Source organism: Perca fluviatilis, chromosome 11, assembly GCF_010015445.1.
Source record: "Perca fluviatilis chromosome 11, GENO_Pfluv_1.0, whole genome shotgun sequence".
Classification (NCBI taxonomy): Eukaryota; Metazoa; Chordata; class Actinopteri; order Perciformes; family Percidae; genus Perca; species Perca fluviatilis.
In genome coordinates this window covers 38,013,940-38,035,582 of record NC_053122.1, presented here as the reverse complement: position 1 = coordinate 38,035,582, position 21,643 = coordinate 38,013,940, and the positions used below count along the sequence as shown (strand labels likewise).

Here is a 21,643-nt window from a genome sequence, read left to right as displayed (position 1 = left end):
AATATGAATAATTCCATTAATATAATGTCGTGGCCTAAACTCACCAGTAAAGCGCACCAAATGCCTAGAATTCCTTAAACGTAAAGGGATTTCCATTGCCCTGATCCAAGAAACACATCTGAAATCAACTGATATTCATAGGTTTCAGAATAGGTTTTATAAGTGTGTTGCTCACTCTTCTGCGACAAATAGGACAAAGGGAGTGGCTATTTTATAGTAGGAAGTTAGGGTTGAAGGTGGAAATATCGGGCAGGGATGACATCGGCAGACTGACTTACGTCTGTGTTACAATTAACAGTATACAAATCTGTCTTGCATCGATATATGGCCCAAACATCCATGACCCAAACTTCTTAAGTTAAATTTCTAATACTCTCTTGGACTCTCCAGGTCATCATCTTATAGTTGGGGGTGACTTTAACCAGGTGTGTGACATAAACTTAGACAAATCTATGACTGTAAGTCCAAGCCAGGACTCCCCTCGTGGGATCAACACCTTTATTTCTGAGCTTAATATTATCGATCCATGGCGCTTAAGGAACCCTTTAGTTAAGAATTATACTTTTTTCTCAGCCAGACACAAGACATACTCAAGAATTGATTACATGTTCATTTCCGCTTCCCTGAATCAATGTATCGATTCCACTGATATCCTTCCTATTGTAATCTCCGATCATGCCCCTGTGGTATATACCTTTAAATTCCTAACGACCCACAGTAAAGGTACACACAGATGGCGTTTCAATACAACATTACTCCAGAATGTAGAATTCTTGGAAAGACTGAGAAATAATCTTAAAATATTTTTCTAAATTAATTCGGAGACAGCGGCCTCACCCCAAATACTTTGGGAAACGACTAAGTGCTTTATAAGGGGAGAGGCCTTCTCATTTTCCTCCCATTTGAAGGCGACCAGGAGGCGCAGGGTTACGCAATTAGAGGATGAGATACAAACTTTGGAATCTCACCTAAAGCGGCAGTTCTCTGAACAAAATCATTCAGCTCTTTCGGGCCTGAAATTTGAATTGAACAATCTGCTCAAGGCTAAAGCTGAGTTTTTAATTCATTGTACGAGACTCACGTATTATGATCAGAGTGAAAGATCGAGCAAGCTTTTAGCTGCCAAATTAAAACAAAATGAATCATTCTCTACTATTAGTGCAATCCAAACATGTAACCTGTAACGTATGACCCAGTTGAAATAAATAATACTTTTGCAGAATTTTATTCTCATCTCTATACGGCGGACCCCGCTCCTGACTTGGCTGCCCTTAAATTGTATCTGTCGGAACTTGAATTACCATCACTGGCTGACAATGATGCAGAGTCCCTTGAAACACCATTTACTCTTTTAGAACTTAAAGAGGCATTAAGCTCAATGCAAAAAGGGAAATCGCCTGGCCTTGATAGGCTGCCTCCAGAGTTGTTTTTGGAACTGTGGGATATCGTTGGGCCACTGCTCTTAAACTCTCTTAACTATGCTTTAGATACTGGTTCCTTCCATCGTGACCAAAATACATCTCTTATATCAGTCCTGCTAAAGAAAGATAAACCACCGTTGAGATGCAGTAGTTACAGGCCGATATCACTTATTACAACAGAACTAAAGCTGTTTTCCAAGGTGTTAGTCAGAAGACTGGAGCCATGATTAGGTAAATTAATTCATTGTGACCAAACTGGGTTTTTAAAGGGGAGACTTGCATCAGACAATATCCGATGCCTTTTTCATATACTACATGCATCAGAATCAGATACACACCCTGCAGCTATATTCAGCTTGGATGCGCTAAAAGCCTTTGATCGAGTGAGCTGGATATATTTGTGGCAGGTTCTGGAGAATTTCGGATTTGGCGAAAGATTTATATCAATGATCAAAACACTATACACCAATCCTTGTGCAGTCGTACAGACAAATAATATTGTGTCTAAAACATTCCCCCTGCAGCGTGGAACTCGGCAAGGCTGCCCACTGTCTCCGCTCCTTTTTGCTTTGTCACTTGAACCGCTAGCTCAGACAATTAGATTGGACCCGCACATTTCACCCATCAGTGTACAAGGTACACAACATAAAATTACGCTTTACGCGGACGATGTTTTACTTTTTTTTACTAATATCTCTGAGTCTCTACCTCAAATACTCAAAGTCTTCACGCAGTTCAGTTTATTTTCTGGTTATAAAATTAATTGGGATAAATCCCTCCTCATTCCTTTAAATGCCCCTGCTAAAAACCTCACCTTAACAGTCATTCAACATGTTCAGTGGCATAACACTGCATTTACATATCTAGGTATAGTTATAACCAATTTCTCAGATATATCACATGCAAATTACAATAAACTTAAAACGGAGATTGTATCGGACATTCAGAGGTGGTCTGATCTCAAGGTGTCACTGCAAGGCAGAATTGCGATACTGAAAATGAACGTAGTCGGCCGACTGAATTTTCTGTTTTCTGTGATCCCTATGCCTCCACCACCTAAGTACTTTGATGAACTACAGTCCCTGACCACTAAATTCATATGGAATGATAAAAGAGCTCGTATTCGCCTACGCACGTTACAGCGACCAAAACACTCTGGAGGCTTAGCAGTACCTGACTTTAAGTTATACTACTGGTCATTTCAAATAAAGCAACTGACAATTTGGTGCAATGAGAATGTTGTCACACCCTGGCGTCAAATAGAGGAAGAGATGGTAAAACCACACAGGATGATAGACATACTATTTTGTGGGTTGAAACCTAGATCTGTGTGTAGAAAGTTTGGGCCAATCATAGGCAACTCCTTAAAAATTTGGTTTGCTGTCCAGAGACATATGGGTTGTAAAGTAAAGCTATGTGACTGCTCTCCTGTTTGGTATAACTACAATTTATTACAGCATTCTGGTCCCTATTTTAATGACAGTTGGGCTTCTGGAGGAATTCACATTCTCCAAGATCTATATGACAGAAATGGTTTGATTTCACTCCAAGAGCTTAAAGAACGTTATTCTCTACCTGGGTTTCCTTGGTTCTTGTATCTCCAGTTGAGATCTGCAATCCGTGCCCATGGAGTTCCATGGGATTCACATTTACCCTCTCATCCGTTGGACTCTTGGATTTCCTCTCGGGCATCCTGTACTGGATTAGTGTCCAGTATCTACAATGACCTACTCTCTCAAAATTTTAAACCTTTGGGAGTAATCAGTTCTTGGAACCATGAACTTGAGGGTCGGGGTTGCGATCTGGACTGGGACAATATTTGGACCAACATACCTATCTCGTCAAAAAATCCAGCACATCAGCTTATTCATTATAAATTTGTGCATAAATGCTATGCCACACCGTATAGACGCTTTACAATGAAACTGGCAGATGATCCCAACTGTACAAAATGTGATCAGAACATTGTTGGCACATATCTTCATGTGTTTTGGGAATGTCCCTCTGTGTCTGGCCTCTGGTCCAAAGTGCATAGGTGCCTTGAAAATATCTTAGGATTTCCCATTCCTATGCACCTCCCCCTACTTCTATTCAATGATGACTCCGTTCTTAGTGGCAATACCAGATTGGCACAGAGGAAAGTTATATTTGCAGGACTGCCGCTAAGAAGTCCATAATACACTCATGGTTTTCCACGGACATCCCGTCGGCAAAAGAATGGCTAAATCATTTCAGAGACATTGCTCTTTTAGAAAGATTATTGGCTGTCATACATAGAGCGCAAGCATCTACTGTGCAGGCCTGGGACGCTCTTATCCGTTCTCTTTCCGATATGACATTGCTTGCTTGCATATAAGGTGTTACTGTGAATTATGCTGTGACTGTAAGACTCTGTCATCTAATGCAACGAGAGGGTCTGAAAATGTCTATCCTTTAAATTATTTTTCTATTTATTGCATGTGCGTGTGTGTGTGTATGTGTGTGTGTGTGTGTGTATATATATATATATGTGTGTGTGTGTGTGTGTGTGTGTGTGTGTTTGTGTGTGTGTGTGTGTGTGTGTGTTATATATATATATATGTGTGTATATATATATATATGTGTGTGTATATATATATATATATATATATATATATATATATATATGTGTGTGTGTGTGTGTATGTATATGTGCATATGCATTTTTTTTTTTGTCTATATATATATTACTTTTTCTCTCCCTTTCTCACTATAATTATTTAATGACAAGGCAATGACACTGTTTGTAATGTTTAAATTGTTCAATAAAAAGTTTATCACAAAAAAAAGTTACACACTAAAGCTTTACGGTCAGAGTTTTAGAGAGTTAATAAATCATGTATTGGGGAAGGTTTTCAAAAAATAGGGCTTTTTCAATAAAAAAAGCCATACTATAACTATAACCCTCAAACTATCTCATAAAATCTCATAGGCATACTATAACTATAACCACAGGAAAAGGCTAAACAGACTGGTGACGAGGGCTAGTTCTGTTCTGGTCGGCCCTCTGGACACCATAGAGGAGGTGGGGGAGAAGAGGATGTTAGCCAGGCTGGCATCCCCCAATTTGTGTTATTCTGATGTGTGTACATTTTTTTTTCTTTTGAGCTGCTGTAGCACAGGAATTTCCCCAGTGGCTCCTATCTTATCTAATCTTAAAAATAAATGAATGGCAATCATTCCTATGATTAGTTGGCTTGCCAACTAGACAGTTGTAATTTGGTGGCCCAAAGCTGCAAAACACAAAAACATTTTAGGAAATAGTAAGAGGTCAAACTTATGGGGTCATACGTATAAACAAAGGCTATACACTATGATATATAGGCTGTTTTAGTTAAAGGGTAACCTCGTTTTTTTCAACCTACTGTAGACCATATATTCCTATGGGAACAAAAATCTTTGACATGGGTTCAATGAAAATGAAATATGTTGGCTCTGTACACGCTAAAAGTAAAAAAAATTGAGTCTTGTGGGTTTGGCGATAGCGATTTCAGGGCTGTTTCATGTTAAACAAAAGGATTTAACTCTAGCGATCCTTTCCATAATGTTGTCAGACACTTAGAATAATAATCTGAGTCTGTCAGCAGCAACAACAGAACTTTTAGTGGATGAAATTACTCAATAGGCTTCTGGACCAATTTCAAAGATTAGTCACTTCGACATGCATGCATTGGAAAATAGGGTCCAGGTTGAAAAAAACAAACGAAATTACCCTTTAAAAAAGCCCAACAGAATCATTGTTTCCTCTGTGTGCATGGTATTTGCATCCTGAAGTACTGGGCCACACTGAATCATCTGTGCTGAAACAACACATTTTGAAAAACTGTTCTGAATAGTTAACTTTTCATCTCTCTGCTTGGTTTGGACATTTAAGCTGCAAACTTAAGAACAAGCTTAATAGGATAGTGTCAATGGCTAGCAAAATAGTGGGAAAACCCCAAAAACATCTGACCCAAATATACACTGACAGAATGAGGAAGAAAGCTAGGAAGATCACTGCAGATAGTACACACCCTCTTTCGAGCCAGTTTGAGCTCCTGAAGGGCCCGTTCACATTGTACGCGGCATGCGCTGCGCTCGCCGCTAGGTTGTCCTATTCCCAAATATATTTGTTGTGCTTGCCGCCGGGCTCAGCGCAAATTTACGTCATTCATGCGCCAATATTTGAATTCACGTCACGTCTGCGTCCGGTGTTTACATCAGACGAGCAGTACGCAACATTTATGTAGGATACACAGTAGAGATTTGTGTCTTTGAACCAAAAGAAAGCCTTGGCACTTGCCCTGGGTGTGAGGAGAAGACAGAGGAAGGCACCCGCAGCAGCAGCAGCAGCAGCAAGAAAGGTGTGGGGGCACGAGACCCTCAGGTCCAGAGAGCACTTGGGGGAATTCCGACTGCAGGAGCTCCGCTTTCGCTGTGACCGGTTCCAGGGGTAATTTTGGCTCAACAGGGAGCAGACAGTCTGCTGACGAGAGTCGGGCCTACGATTTCGCGGATGGGTTATGAATGGGTTTTCATTTCTAAATAAAATGTTGCATGTCAACACTGTGTGTCATTACATGTTTACATACGAGATGTCTGCAGTTATTGCAGTTGGGTATAATAAAGCTAAGCCATGAGCCTGAATTCATACATTCATCATCATTCATTCATACTCTGGAAAACACTGTTTAATGCATATGTGCAATTAATTCCTCCAAAACTGGAGCTTACACACTTGTAAATGGGTAGTTATTCTGTGTAACGGCCATATACCTATATGTGAACTACAATGAAAACGAACATGACTTGTGTCAATCAGTCCAAACATATTTTACTTCATATAAACATACAAATACAAATATATCCTACAAATACCTGTTTGGAGCTATATCAACTTGGTATTTGGTTTTCCTAGCTCAAAACAGTACACTTCTTCTCAGTTGCTTTGGCACATTTCTCAGATCAGAGATGACAATAATGTGTCACATAGGGAATAGTGCTTCCTTTCATGTGCATTGTTCATTACACTATTCTTACAGAGTGAACTGTTAAATATGGAACACAACACAAAGCAGTTTCACTATATTGGTATAAACGATGGCGTAAGGACTTGTCAGTTTGATTGGGTCATGGGTATAAATACTTGCTTTGGACACATAAAAGATTTCAATCTAAATACACGCTTTTGCAGGTCAGTCACTATGCGGTGCCGTTAACACCAATTGTTTTAAGAAATGCACTCACTGTTTTTAGTGAAGACATGTCCATGTTGATTTCACATAGCTAAAACAAACCTGAATGATTTAAATTAGGAGGCTACAATAAGCTACACATCTGGCATGCCTATTATTGTGGAAATATGCACCACAGCATAGTTTTGCGTCCGAGGTCTCTGTACGACCTCGAACTGTGTGTACAGCTCCGGGAGATCGCTGACGGCCCAAATCAACCTCTCGTCCATGTTCCGTTTGTGGATCCACGTGTATTCGGTGTTTACTTTTTTCTGTTTTTTTCAGACACCTGAATGCACGTCACAGCGCACCGCGGCCGCTCTTGCGCGTGCCGCGGTCAAAGTTGAACCATGTTGAACTTTGACCGCGGCACGCGCAAGAGCGGCCAGCCGCAAGATGCCGCTTGCGCTGCGCTTTGCTCAGCGCAGCGGCAGACCAGTTCTTGCGCACGCAAGCCATTGACAATAATGGGTTTCATAGCGCAGCGCTGCCGTTTGCGCGTACAATGTGAACGGGCCTGAAGTCTGGGAGTTGCTTCAGAGTGCCTCTGGCAAAAATCGTTTATTCCAAATGCCATCAGCATCCTCAGCCAAACCAAGTGATAATATAAATATGAGCTGCTATCCTAATGAATTTAAGCATATTTATATATTTCTATTTTTATCTATTTTTTTTTTTTATACTCAATTTTCTATGTCTGATATGTTTGTATGTTTATTTTTTGTATGTCTGGTGAGCCAAAGAAAAATTTCCACCCCGGTGGACAATAAAGATTTATTCTATTCTATTCTATTCTTGATTACAATAAAAATATTGACATCTGCTGGCCAAGCCATGGTATTGCATTTGTATGGATTTATTAAATGCACGTCCAAGTGATGGAAGAAAGTCAAAATACAGTATAAATGACCTAATTTATTTATTAAAAAAAGTCATTCTTGATATCTTGTTCAGTAAAGGTTATATTATATAAACTCACCACTATTAAACTGATTGTGTGGCTCTCCTTTTACATTTAGTACCATTTGGAAAAGCAAGTGTTATGGAGTTAGAATCAGGGTTCTAAATTAGCACCGTTTACCAGCCAAATGCTGGTGAAATATGCAAGTGGCTGGTAGATTTGCTTCACTCACCAGCCAAAAAACCCAATGGTAATCTATTGAATGGCTGGTAATATTTGAACATTCATTAGCCATTTGGCTGGTAGACGAAAATGTTAATTTTGAAGCCTGGTTAGAATCATGCCAAAACCTCACACACACACACACACACAAACACACACACACACACACACACACACACACACACACACACACACACACACACACACACACACACACACACACACACATCGTGTTTTACTCACGCCCAACAATTCACAAACAAACTCAGTGTGGTTTGCAAATACAAAACATCATTCACAAACTAATGCATTTTGTTCTGCAAATAAGAAACCTACCTATCAAACAAATACAGTATGTTTTACATATACAAAGAAACGTATTTCTTCAATGACAAAAAATATCCTGCAAGTACAAAAAAAAATCCTTCAAGTACAAAAAAAATCCTTCAAGTACAAAACAAATTCTACAAGTACGAAAAAAAAATCCTTCAAGTACAAAAATTTTGACATTTTCTAACAAATGTCCTGTAATTTGCACTCCACAACAGCAGGTGGCGCTGTTAAGTCAATTTTTTTTTTAAATCTGCGTGTATATATCTATGGTCCTGGTAGGCTTAAATTGACTTAACAGCGCCACCTGCTGTTGTGGAGTGCAAATTACAGGACATTTGTTAGAAAATGTACCTGCATTTGTGTGTGGATCTTAGGGCATTTGTGTGTGGATCTTAGGGCATTTGTGTGTGGATCTTAGGGCATTTGTGTGTGGATCAGCAAGGCGGAAAATTAGTGCCAAAAGTCACGTGACAGTTTTTCGTACTTGTAGAATTTGATTTGTACTTGTAGGATTTTTTTTTGTACTTGAAGGATTTTTTTTTTCTCATACTTGTAGAATTTGTTTTGTACTTTAAGGATTTTTTTTGTACTTGAAGGATTTTTTTTTGTACTTGAAAGATTTTTTTTTGTACTTGAAAGATTTTAGTTTGTACTTGCAGGATATTTTTTGTCATTGAAGAAATACGTTTCTTTGTATATGTAAAACATACTGTATTTGTTTGATAGGTAGGTTTCTTATTTGCAGAACAAAATGCATTAGTTTGTGAATGATGTTTTGTATTTGCAAACCACACTGAGTTTGTTTGTGAATCGTTGGGCGTGAGTAAAACACGTTGTGTGTGTGTGTGTGTGTGTGTGTGTGTGTGTGTGTGTGTGTGTGTGTGTGTGTGTGTGTGTGTGTGTGTGTGTGTGTGTGTGTGAGGTTTTGGCATGATTCTAACTCCATAAAGTGTCATATTCAAAACCAGTGTGACATGTCCCCAATACATGTGTAATGAAAGCCTCATAATAACATTTATTTTTACCAATAAATACACTTGAATATGCAACACATCTTGTGCACTTTAAATCACAAAGCAGTGTGTGGTTGGTTAGCTCAGTTGGTAGAGCAGGCACATGTATATTGAGGTTAATTCCTTGATGCAGAAGGTCCAGGGTTTGAGTCTGACCTGTGACGGTGTCCTGCATGTCTTCCCCCTCTCTCTCCCCTTTTCATGTCTGAGTTGTCCTATCATTAAAGGCGGAAACGCCCATAAAAATAATCTTCAAAAAGGCTAAGAGGTTTGGGTCTGTGGAGTATGGCAATCTGTTTGTATTCCATACCCTTGATATCAGACATCAGGTTCCTCCACTAGTTACCTTGTAAAAGCCAAAAATGTATTCTAATGTTTCTGGACTTTACCAGTTACCTGTGCAGTCCAAAATGTTTACTAGTTATCTAAAAGTGTGCACTAGTTAACTAGTAGGACACAATGCTAATGAGGAGTAGGGGAGAGGGGGATTTGAGGCTTCCTATTGGCTCTCAAGTTCAAAATAAAATATACAAACCAATCAGGATTGTGTTGTAAATTATTTGCATGTTGCACATTAGTTAACATGTTGGCTCTTTTGGTCATGTGAAGGGAGACATAAATACATCTTTTAACAAGAAGTCTGCTTGAGGGGCTGGTGGAATGCTAATATTGTAGCACAACAAAGAGCTGCTGCTAAGATAACACATGAAATAAAGTCAATCTGATCGGTTTTTGTCAATATGAACAAAACAGTTGACTGAATGACAGAGTTGACTTAGCATATTTTTATACAGACGGTGAAAGTAAATAGTCAATGGTCAATACATTTACACGTCACCACTAAAATGATTTATTATGTGCTGTATGTATTCTGTTGGTTTGCAATGTCAACATATATGAATTTGACTTGTTTCCTTTATTGCTCTTAACAACTGTCTTGTCTAATCGTTGTAGTCTATGCTCTGTTGTGTTGCTTTGTGCTTTGTTGTGTTGCTAATCTTTTGGCGTCTGTTCCGTGTCTCGTCTTGTGCTAAGTTCTTCTTTGCTTGTGTTGTCTTTCTTTTTGTTTCTTTGTTTTTTAAAAAGTATTTTTGAAAACATCGAGGCCAGGGGAGTACAGATGGAAAATAGCCTTTTGGCTAATTTGGGCATTTTTAACCCATGTAAAATCATGCACTTCATTCATTTGCACTGTCACCTAAATCTTTTTTTTTTTTATTGAAACTGAACATTCCATATGAGTATCGTAATTTGAAGGCAGTAGGGGAACTTGCATTGAGCTTTGTGTTGCAGTAGTGTGTGTTGGACAGCAGAGGGCCTTGTCGATTGCCACAGTGAAGCACTGTTGGTGTTGTCAAGTCAGTAGGCTTCATCTCACTGCTTGTAGGCGGTTAGTCTCTTGGTGGAAATTTCCACTCCGGTCACACTGGACCAAAGGCCATGGAGATATTTGAAAGGCAACGGAATGAAATATTAAAGAGCCTCCCACACTGCAACTTGTCAGCTCTGTAAGGGAAAGAGAATAAATGCTGTGGAGTTACAGTTGGGTAAATACTTTTAGAAAATGAAATTGTGCTTTTATTGAACAGCAATCGACATGATAGTGACTAAAATAGAGCGAATGAATGTGAAGTTCAATAATCCCAGTAACGTAGTAACCCAATACTTGACTCATACAAGTTGAACAGGCCCCAAAATGTGTAATCAAACCACTGAAAATGACAGTTAAAACTAGAGATGCACGACACGTAACATTTCAAGAGAAGAAGCAGAATGTTGGAAGAGATAAGCTTCAGTGTTGGGAGTGGCAAGGCTTTCTGCCGACAGTTTTGTTGTTATTACTTAGAATTCCTCATGGGGGAGACAGAAACTATAGCTTTAAAATGTTATATGGTGTAACTATTTCTATTACTTTATGAAAGTAATATAATTTATCAAATGTTTGGACCTGGCAGTGTACTCAACACTTAACTACTGTCAAACTCCTTTTAAAATCCTTCATCACATGAATTAAGATTATAATCATTTCATTTTGAAGAACAGCCAGAGGTTGGACATCGACGTTTTCGACGTTGAAAGCATTGTGAGCGCTGGGAAACATTCTTTGCATTGCACGGTTATGTTCAAACCATTCTCAGAATTTAGTATGAAATGTTTTCTATATTTCCAGCACTGGATCGCATTTTGTATGTAACCAATGTATTCATGAACATTTTCATAGGTAACTGTATTTAATTATTACACAGTTTTCCCAGTAATTGTACGTAACATGTAACTAGTTACTCCCCGTTGTTCACTACTGTGTGTGTGTGTGTGTGTGTGTGTGTGTGTGTTATCTGAGACAGCATAATACATTTTATTTATGCAGACTGTTTATGTGCACATATGAGAGGGAGAAACATGTGAATATGAGGCAAAAAGACCACTCCCACTTTAATAAAGCAAAGATAAACGATCTCTGCTTTTATCACCATCAACCCCTTGGAGGCCATTTCTGTATCGCCAGGGGTTGCTATGGAAACTACTCATTTTCATGTGCATCCCCATTAAAAAGTCATATTGTATGTTTACTTGAAATCGAAGTTGAAGACATTTATTACTCAGCAAACGGGAGCCAACTTTTTATAGGTTTATATTCAGCAGTTTTTTTTTTCAGCAAGGTTGTGTCTCTGTTTACCGGAACATTACATGGTCTGTGATCTTCATCAATCAATCAGTCAATCAAGCTTTATTTATATAGCACCTCTCAAACATAACCTAATACAAATCCAAAAAATGATTGAAAAACATCAGGCAGAAAACAGAGGATTTAATGGATTTAGAGAATAAAAAAGTGGATTTAGGGAAAATAATACGCACTAAGACAAATAAAATATGGATAACATATGAAAAATAAATGTATAAAACCCATCGCAAAATGCTAAAACAACATCAATCAAAACGCATATGGCCGTTCAAACAGCCACCCCACTTGACCACAAACCTAATTCATATATGTATATATATATTTATATATGACCACAGGGAGATATTAGGAGAAAGTGAAGGACATAGGAGTATTTTATATGCATATGCATATACTACATAATACTTATTCATTTATTATATTATGACATATTATAAAATTACATATACTAAAACATACATATGCATATTTTTTATTATTTACTATATATTTACACATATATTTATTTATATTTTTAATAAGCATACATATTATTTACTATTTTACATATATACATTTATTATTACATTTATTTTACTATTACATATTTTTACATACACACATATTTACATACATTACCCATATTTATTACATTAATATTTACTAAATGCAATATGTCTACACACATACATATTTTTATTATTTACTTAATATACATATTATTACTTAAAAACATTTTATCACACATATTATTTATATATTTAATATTATATATTTTACATTTTTAAAACATTAATTTTAAGCATATATTATTTTAAGTATTTTTACATATATTATTATTAATTATATATATATTACATACATATTACTATACATAATCACACATTATATACACTATTTACTATTTTACTATGCACACATACTTACTTCATTTTAATATTTTACACATACATATTTACACATATTTACTTAATACACACGCACATTTACTAATATTTTTACACATATTTACTACTTACTATACACACATACATATCCACATATATATTACACACATACATATTATTTACTATTATATATATACACATGTACACATATATTTATTACATACACATATTTATTATTATTATTGGTTGCACCATATTTAATATATACATATATACATATATATATATGAAAATGATATTATAGATATATATAGATATATAGGATATAGAGGAGAAAGAGAGGAGAGGGAGAGAGGGGGAGGAGAGGGAGAGAGAGAGAGGAGAGAGAGAGGAGGAGAGGGAGAGGAGGAGGAGAGGGAGAGAGGAGGAGAGAGAGTTTATTTATTTCCAATAAACTAAATATAAAGTAGCTCCTACACTCATGCGTTATTTTATTGTTTTACTATATATCCATATTACTATATATCCATATTTCACCCTTTCACCAGTATTTAAGAATTAACAAAGAATACAGCAGTGGTAGAATGTAACTCAGTACATGTACTCCAGTACTGTACTTCAGTCCAAATGTTGAAGTACTTGTACTTTACTTGAGTCTTTTCTTTTCATGCCACTTTCTACTTCTACTCCGCTACATTTCAGAGAAATATTGTACTTTTTACTCCACTACATTCATCTGTTCCAGCTTTAGTTACTAGTTACTTTAGTTACTCCACTACATTCATCTGTTACAGCTTTAGTTACTAGTTACTTTAGTTACTCCACTACATTCATCTGTTACAGCTTTAGTTACTAGTTACTTTAGTTACTCCACTACATTCATCTGTTACAGCTTTAGTTACTAGTTACTTTAGTTACTCCGCTACATTCATCTGTTACAGCTTTAGTTACTAGTTACTTTAGTTACTCCACTACATTCATCTGTTCCAGCTTTAGTTACTAGTTACTTTAGTTACTCCACTACATTCATCTGTTACAGCTTTAGTTACTAGTTACTTTAGTTACTCCGCTACATTCATCTGTTACAGCTTTAGTTACTAGTTACTTTAGTTACTCCACTACATTCATCTGTTCCAGCTTTAGTTACTAGTTACTTTAGTTACTCCGCTACATTCATCTGTTCCAGCTTTAGTTACTAGTTACTTTAGTTACTCCGCTACATTCATCTGTTACAGCTTTAGTTACTAGTTACTTTAGTTACTCCACTACATTCATCTGTTCCAGCTTTAGTTACTAGTTACTTTAGTTACTCCACTACATTCATCTGTTACAGCTTTAGTTACTAGTTACTTTAGTTACTCCACTACATTCATCTGTTACAGCTTTAGTTACTAGTTACTTTAGTTACTCCACTACATTCATCTGTTACAGCTTTAGTTACTAGTTACTTTAGTTACTCCACTACATTCATCTGTTACAGCTTTAGTTACTAGTTACTTTAGTTATTCCACTACATTCATCTGTTCCAGCTTTAGTTACTAGTTACTTTAGTTACTCCACTACATTCATCTGTTCCAGCTTTAGTTACTAGTTACTTTAGTTACTCCACTACATTCATCTGTTACAGCTTTAGTTACTAGTTACTTTAGTTACTCCATTACATTCATCTGTTCCAGCTTTAGTTACTAGTTACTTTAGTTACTCCACTACATTCATCTGTTACAGCTTTAGTTACTAGTTACTTTAGTTACTCCACTACATTCATCTGTTACAGCTTTAGTTACTAGTTACTTTACACATTAAGATTTCTGCACACAGAACACATGTAGTTTATCAAATCTGATGTTTGATTCTAAAGTAAACTAGCCGACAATATAACGGCTACAAGTCACGCTGAGATGATGAGACCATTAAACACACAGCTGGTTGGATCCTTTACTCTTTCTACAATGGAAGGAGAGTTCTGCATTGAGTACTTTTACTTTGAACTTTAAGTACATTTTTCTGACTTACATAGTTTTACTTAAGTAACATTTTCAATGCAGGACTAGGCCAGGAGTATTTTTTATAGTGTGGTATTAGTACTTTTACTTGATTAAAGGATCTGAATACTTCTTTCACCGCTGGATTACAGGATGTGATGGAGATATCATCTGTGTAAATGAAATGCCAGGGAGCTCCAGTGTGAAGGGAATAGGACTAAGAAGTTACTATCTCCTCTTCAACATGCTTCCACAAGACGTGGCTGTGCTTGCTGAGTGTCCAGCAGACACACAGTACTGCACCGCTGCCTCAGGCCACACAGGGCTGCACACAACCAGAACCAGAACCAGAAGTTACACTTATGTGGAATTTGTGGAGTACACACACACACACACACACACACACACACACACACAAAACATATTAAACATTAACATGAAATAAACAATGAATACAGAAAATCAAATGTATACATAAAGTAACTGTTGCATGAGAGAAAAGTGGGAATTACTGTAAGTCCGCTGGTGTGGCTTCCCTGATGTCCATGAGCTCATCTGTGGTGAAAGAGCTCCGGCTATCGCAGCGGAAAACTGAATTTACAACAAAAACAAGACAAAACAACGAGCACCAAATCACTAAAGCGTCCGTTTAACTCTTGCCAGTGTGCGTAGGTTGTGGATCATAGACTGTATATTATTAATATTAACAGTCTATGGTGTGGATACGGTGCCTGTGGCTGTTTCTCCGGGGGTGTTCACCGTTTGTTTCACAGGAGCTTTGACATTAGAAGCACTGACTGAGAGAGAGAGATGGAAAGAATACACTAGCAAATATATCCACATACTATATGATTCTGCACAGACAGTTGCAATCATTTTATGCATAGGCGTAATTTACAGGGGGGATGGGGGTGTTACTACAACACCCCCCACACCTACTGTCTTAATGTTGTTTTTCTGTGAAGGAGTAGTCAAAGACTCATTTCCACTACAGTTGTAGAATAATTACAATATTTGAGGTATTAGAGAAGTCTCTGAGTCTCTAAGTGAGGCTTCAACATAGCAGAACATTCTGTCCTTTCCAAATAAATTGCTTGATTTATAAAAAAAATTTAAAAAAAGGGAATCAAAACTGAACCTTTCAACATGGAACTTCCTCTTTCCTCATTTTCATTTCCTTTGACACAGAACATTGAAGTACCAGACAGAGGCAGCACATTGGGTTTGTGCATCTTTATATGTATATACTATATACATATAACACATATATACATTTATTCTACACATGTACATTATTTTTATTCCTCTAAATATATATTTTTTTTTCAGTAGTTGTTCTGGCTTGCTATCTTATTTTACTTTATCTTATTTTCGGTATACGTGCAGTTTAGTGTCACAAATTCCCCTTACAATGTCCTTAATTAATTATGAACCTGCTAAACCAACTGTGCTACCCTACACCGACCCCTAACCTTAACCCTAACCCTAACCTGTCTCAAATAACAATCATTTGGGACACTCAGTTTTTGGATAATAATTTGACACTAAACTGCACGTAAGCCTTTATTTTCTACCTTATTTATTACTTCTAGCATATTTCTTATATTTGCTGTATGTGCGTGTTAGTGAGTATGAGAGTATGTCCTTGTAACTTGCTGCTGTAACACAGTCATTTCCCAATTTGGGATTAATAAAGTCCATCTAGCTATCTATCTATCTATATATCTACCTACCTATCTATCTGCCTACTCTATCTATCTATCTATCTATCTATCTATCTATCTATCTGGACCTACATTAAAGGTTGTCTTGAATCCTAGCGAGGAGAAAGTTGTGTGAGCAATAAGTCACAATCCATGTCACGTTTGAATGTTTTATTAGAGAAACAAAAATAGTTTGGGTTTTACAATTCACACAAGAAAGTACACTAGGAGGAGACCACCTGGGAAAATATAGATTGATACAGCAAAAATAAATAAAAAATACATGCAGAGAAATTCAACTCAGTTGATATCAAAGAAATGCTGACTTGTATTATTACCTGTTTTTTTTTATGATAGACTCCAACAGGACGGCTAGTCCTCTGTGAATACAAGCCATGACGGCTCATCTGGTTGGCTGACTGCCAGCCATTCGGTTGTCTCGGAGCTGAACACTAGTTCCAATACCGTAACTGATACTTAAATATAGGTCATAAGAGATCTGTCGGTGCTCTTTCTATCCTTTCAATAAAACAACTAGAGACAGGAGATCACAATCACCAGAAACATTAACACAAGATGATTTATTATCATTCAAATAAAAAGTCAAAAAATTGGCATCACCCTTGAAACAGAGCATTTTAATATCTAGCCATAATCATGTAAATACAGTTTTCTACCACAATGATCTCCATCATTCCAACAACAAGACTTGCGTGACGTTGAAGCGCAGCACTTATTCTTTCAGTTATGAGTCATTTTAAGATTGTTGGTTTACAAAAGTTGGGTTTTCGTTATAGAATAGACAATTTCATTTAAATTTGTTTTTAAACATGTTTCACAACACGTTAAAAGGTTAAACATTTGCTTTGTAGAAGATAATATAAACCTGTGGAGTGAAATTCCTCAAATACATGTAATAGAATATACATCCTCATAATATCCACATGGTACTTTCTGTGCATTGACTAAAGAGCAATTGTGCTCTGTCATTTCAAATACAACAATCATCTCACTTTAGTGATGAAAAATAACTTGCTAACCAAGTTCTGACTCAGATAGCATTGGCTTGACATATATGTCGCAGTTCTGTGCACAAACTGCCAAACATAAGAGGATTTTCATCTTGAATTCAAGCTTGAATTTTTCTTTTTGAAAAAAAAATCCTTTTTGACCAAATCAAGAACTTCCTTACAAACTGAAAACAAGTTGATGAAATCCAGGTAATCCCTACAATGACAGAAATGCCTGAAGATATTCCGCATTTTTCACATGAAGGAATGCATGAAAACGACCCAAAAACAGAAGCTTAAACGACGCTGATGACATTACCGAGTACATTAGGTTGAGTTGCCTGGTTGCAGCTGGTGTTGGATCAGTGTCTGACCTCAGACAGACTGGCTGGGAGGGAGACCTGGCTGACCAAACGAGGCCTTTTCATTTTTTTTTTTTTTTCAGAATCTGTAATCTGGCTCGAGCGGTACATTTTCAGGAAGCACCTGTTTTTCCTTTCTTCCTGTTCCTCTTCTTCAGCTGGCTGTCATTGGCTGGCTTCGCCCCGCGCACAAAAGCAACAGCAAGCACATTGTGCACGCAGAACGGAAGGTGAGAACAAGAGCGAAACTGGCAAGCTCAAGCTGTTCCAATTCCCCCGGACACTTCTGAACTCAGCGTAAACCAGGCCTGAGTGAGCAGACACAAAGACGGTCAAAGCAGAGTCTTTTTAGTTTTTTTTCTTGGATTTGCTGTAGCAGTTTGTAAACGGTTGTCTTCGGCTCGTGACCACAAACGGCCGCCGCTGCTAGGCTTTGTGGCAGTAAATGTCCTTCAGTGCTTTCAGCTCTTCAATCAGGGTCTTGTTTTGGTTTTCCAGCACAGCCACGCGGTTCTCCAGACATTTGACGTACTCTTTCTTTTTCCTGCGACACTCGCGGGCTGCCTCCCTGGGGAGGAAGAGAGGGACAAAAGAGATTGGAGTGATTTAGGCTCCAGACAAAATGCAAGCTATGCACAATCCATGGGATGTTTTTAAGGCGGTCAAGTTCAGCTTTTATTGTTAAACTGCTTCCACGTGTATGTCCATATTTTCCCTGGCAACCATTCGCTCACCTGCTGTGACATTTCCCTATCAATCATGAACAATCACGGCATTTGGAAACATTTGCACATCTACAAAGGCACTACGCTGAAGCTTTGCCCTTTGCACTACTTGTTACTTGTCGCTTTGGCAACCAAAAAAAGTCTGTCCGGACTGTTCCACTGCATGGAGCCCTGGTTACGTCTTTACATTTCAGTGCATGCATTCGGAACTCCTTCAAACGCGGTTGTAAATGGTAACTTCTTGTTGTAACCATATTTAGCAGTAGGACAGCCATAATCCCAAAATGAGATTCACCATGTGGATGAATATTACAGAGTGACTGCAGGATAGAAAATAAGAGTCTAAGGCACATGTGTCAAAATCAAGACCCGGGGGCCAAATCCGGCCCCTTGCAAATTTTGATCCGGCCCGCATTTCAATTTAGGTTCACAGCTAATTTTGGCCGGACTAGTTGTGCACCACACCAAAAAAAAATAATAATCAGGAAACTGTTTTTCATACTGTAATTATGCGACACTGCCGTGCAGATTTTGACAGATTTGACAGATTCGACTTTGAGGCTTTAGAATTTTAGGGTTTTATGCCAACCAAACTGTATGGGAGAAAGCTATATGAGACATGCAATAACACAAAGTTTATTGACTTTTTTGTTAAATAAAAGCATGTCAATAAACTCAACATGTCTGGCCTTTATTGTGATCGCCATTTCCAGTGTGACCCTTAGTGAAATCGAGCATTGACACCCCTGCTCTAAGGCCGTTAGCCCTCTAAATACTCTTGCTTGTAATGACATCTCTGTGGAATGAACAGGAGCTCATTTTCTCCAGATTTGCATCTCTTGGCCCCAGTTCCTACCTGTTTTTCATCAGTCGGACCTCCCTCTTGCGGGTGATGTCTTCGGTGTGCTGGGGCTGAGGGTTCTGCATGGTGCCCGGGGACGCAGCCATCACAATGCTGTGAGCCAGGCCCGAGTTGGGCGAACGCAGCTGGTAGGCTGGGATGTCTCCTGTGGCAGCTGCAGGGGGGGAGATGGACAAACAGCATTAGGACTCCAAGTTCTGGAACTTTGACTTTTGTTGCCATTACTTCTCTTTTACAGTATAATACAAATGTGATCCATTAAAGGACATTTCTTTTCAGATTTTTCCAATTTGACTAAATATCTCTTCAGTCACTCAGTGTGTTTCTTCACATTTTCACCTCAACACGACAGTAAACATGAATGTGTTTCAACAGAGGATGTTAGACAGCAACTTCAGCAAAGGGCGCTTATCCGCTCTCCTTCCTGCCTTAAAAGATGAATTTCCTGCAGCCACCACTGGTATTTGTTCTTAAATGATCTGACTTGTGGGGGCTGACAAAAAAAAGTTTGATTATTTTGCACTTATAAGCTTCTCACGGCGGCAGAAATTAGGAGCTTTGGAAAAAAAATTCAGTTTCAAAAGTGCCCAGTTGCACAAGGTAGAGTCTGTCAACTCATCAGTCAATCATCATCATTTCCTCTTTGCATTACCAAGCAAGGAGCAAAACCCCGTCCTTTAGGGCAGTGCGTCCCAGGGGTCCTTTAGGGGTTTGCAGGGGGTCCCAGGCAAAAAGGGGAATCATTGTTTTCTCTAAAGTTTTAATTATAATCCCATCCAGAAGTATACGCACTTTTTTGAAACCTGGTCCCAGGGTGAAAACGGCGAAAACGGCTCCCTTTTGGCTTTGTTTGGACGGCGAAGCCGCATACGTGTGTATGGATGATGTCATCGCCACACCCCTCGACCTCTTACCCCGCACTAGCTAGTGCACGGCCACTGACACGACTGCGGTCAAGCTAACCGTGTCTCTGCTCCCTGACACTTCCCTCTGCCCTGCCAGTCCTGGATTCTACACAAGATATGTTGCTAACGTTATGTAGCTAACGTCAAAGCCGGTCTACGGAAAGCCGTTCCACTCCCTATTCAGTCCCATTGTACCGAATTTGGTTGCAGTTCCACCAGAGTTCCACTGGGGGTGATCGCGGTCCAGTGCAAAATGAATGGGACTCTATGGAGCTAGACGGCTAAATGTGTCTCTTTCACCTGATTGTCGTTGAGAAACCTCAGATTTGATTGTAGTTTTTGCAAGTTCAACATGGGTTATAGGTCGAAAGTTGAATGAACGAGTACTTATGTCCTTTTGATTTCTTACAGGGTGAGTCGTTGTTGCCCATAACACGCTAGCATTCTGCTAATGAATGCTGATTGGTCAGTGAAGGAGTGATTACGATCAGAGACGGCATCCGAAGCAGAGCCTGAATGTCAGAGTAAATATTTCGGCGTAGTCTTTAAAACATTAGCAAACCTCTTTCTAGCACGTGTATTGACAGAGAGAGACTAACCTGTCAGCTGTGTTGTCGATGCCTCGAGAGAACAAAGGAAGCAACTCAGAGCTTGCCGTAAAGCAGTATCTCTGGCCGTATATGTGTATGACGTCATTGACATTTTAAAAGGCTTTTTAGAACAAAAAAACGACTTAAAAGAAATCTAACACCAAGCAGTGTGTATTTTCTTAGCCTCCCCTTTTGAATGCAGCATTCAAATTACTAGACAAAAAATTATATCCTGAGAAAAGTGGATTTGGAGGGGTATAGCTCCATAGAGTCCCATTCATTCTGCACTGGCCTGTGAGTGCCCCCTATATGGAACTCTGGTGGAACTGCAACCAGTTCAGAAGCCGGAAGTAACGAGAGAGTGAAACTTCTTCCTATATTAGAAATTCTTTGCTAACGTTAAACATTGCTAAAGTAGCTGACTGCTACAGCAGCAACGTTAATGTTAGCTGCTATGGTTAGCTGTTTATAAAGTGGAAATAGACAACTTATCAACTAGCTAGCTAATCTGTCTGCTTATCAACTCCTTGAACGGATTATAGTAACTTTTACCACGGCTTAGAGTAGAAAGGCTACCGCAAGAAAAAACGTATAGATTATCAAAAAGACATTGGTTCATTGATGTTTGTTTGACTGCCGATGTTAGCTAGCAGAGCTAACGTTAGCGCGCTGCAATCATGTCCGACGCCAGACAGAATTGCAAAATAAAAAGCAATCCAACAGCACATTATACAATGTAAACAAAGACACGTTTTCTTGCGGCGGCCTTTACAAAATGAGCAGTGGTGAAAGTTATTAAAGTCTAGTTTTGAACGGATGTGGAAGTGACTA

At 38.3% G+C, this 21,643-nt stretch overlaps 1 protein-coding gene across 2 annotated transcripts in view; it reads right to left on the bottom strand.

The window, feature by feature from the left end:
* Window positions 1–16,514: 16,514 nt before the first annotated feature.
* LOC120568367 (cAMP-responsive element modulator-like) overlaps window positions 16,515–21,643 on the bottom strand; it is a 29,504-nt gene continuing 24,375 nt past the window's right edge. For both annotated transcript variants that reach the window (XM_039815841.1, XM_039815840.1), the window contains 2 exons: window positions 19,312–19,471; window positions 16,515–18,298 (listed from right to left, as the gene is read on the bottom strand). In XM_039815841.1, the coding sequence (XP_039671775.1) occupies window positions 18,157–18,298; window positions 19,312–19,471 (302 nt within the window). In that variant the 3' untranslated portion in view covers window positions 16,515–18,156. The remainder of the gene's footprint in view (window positions 18,299–19,311; window positions 19,472–21,643) is intronic.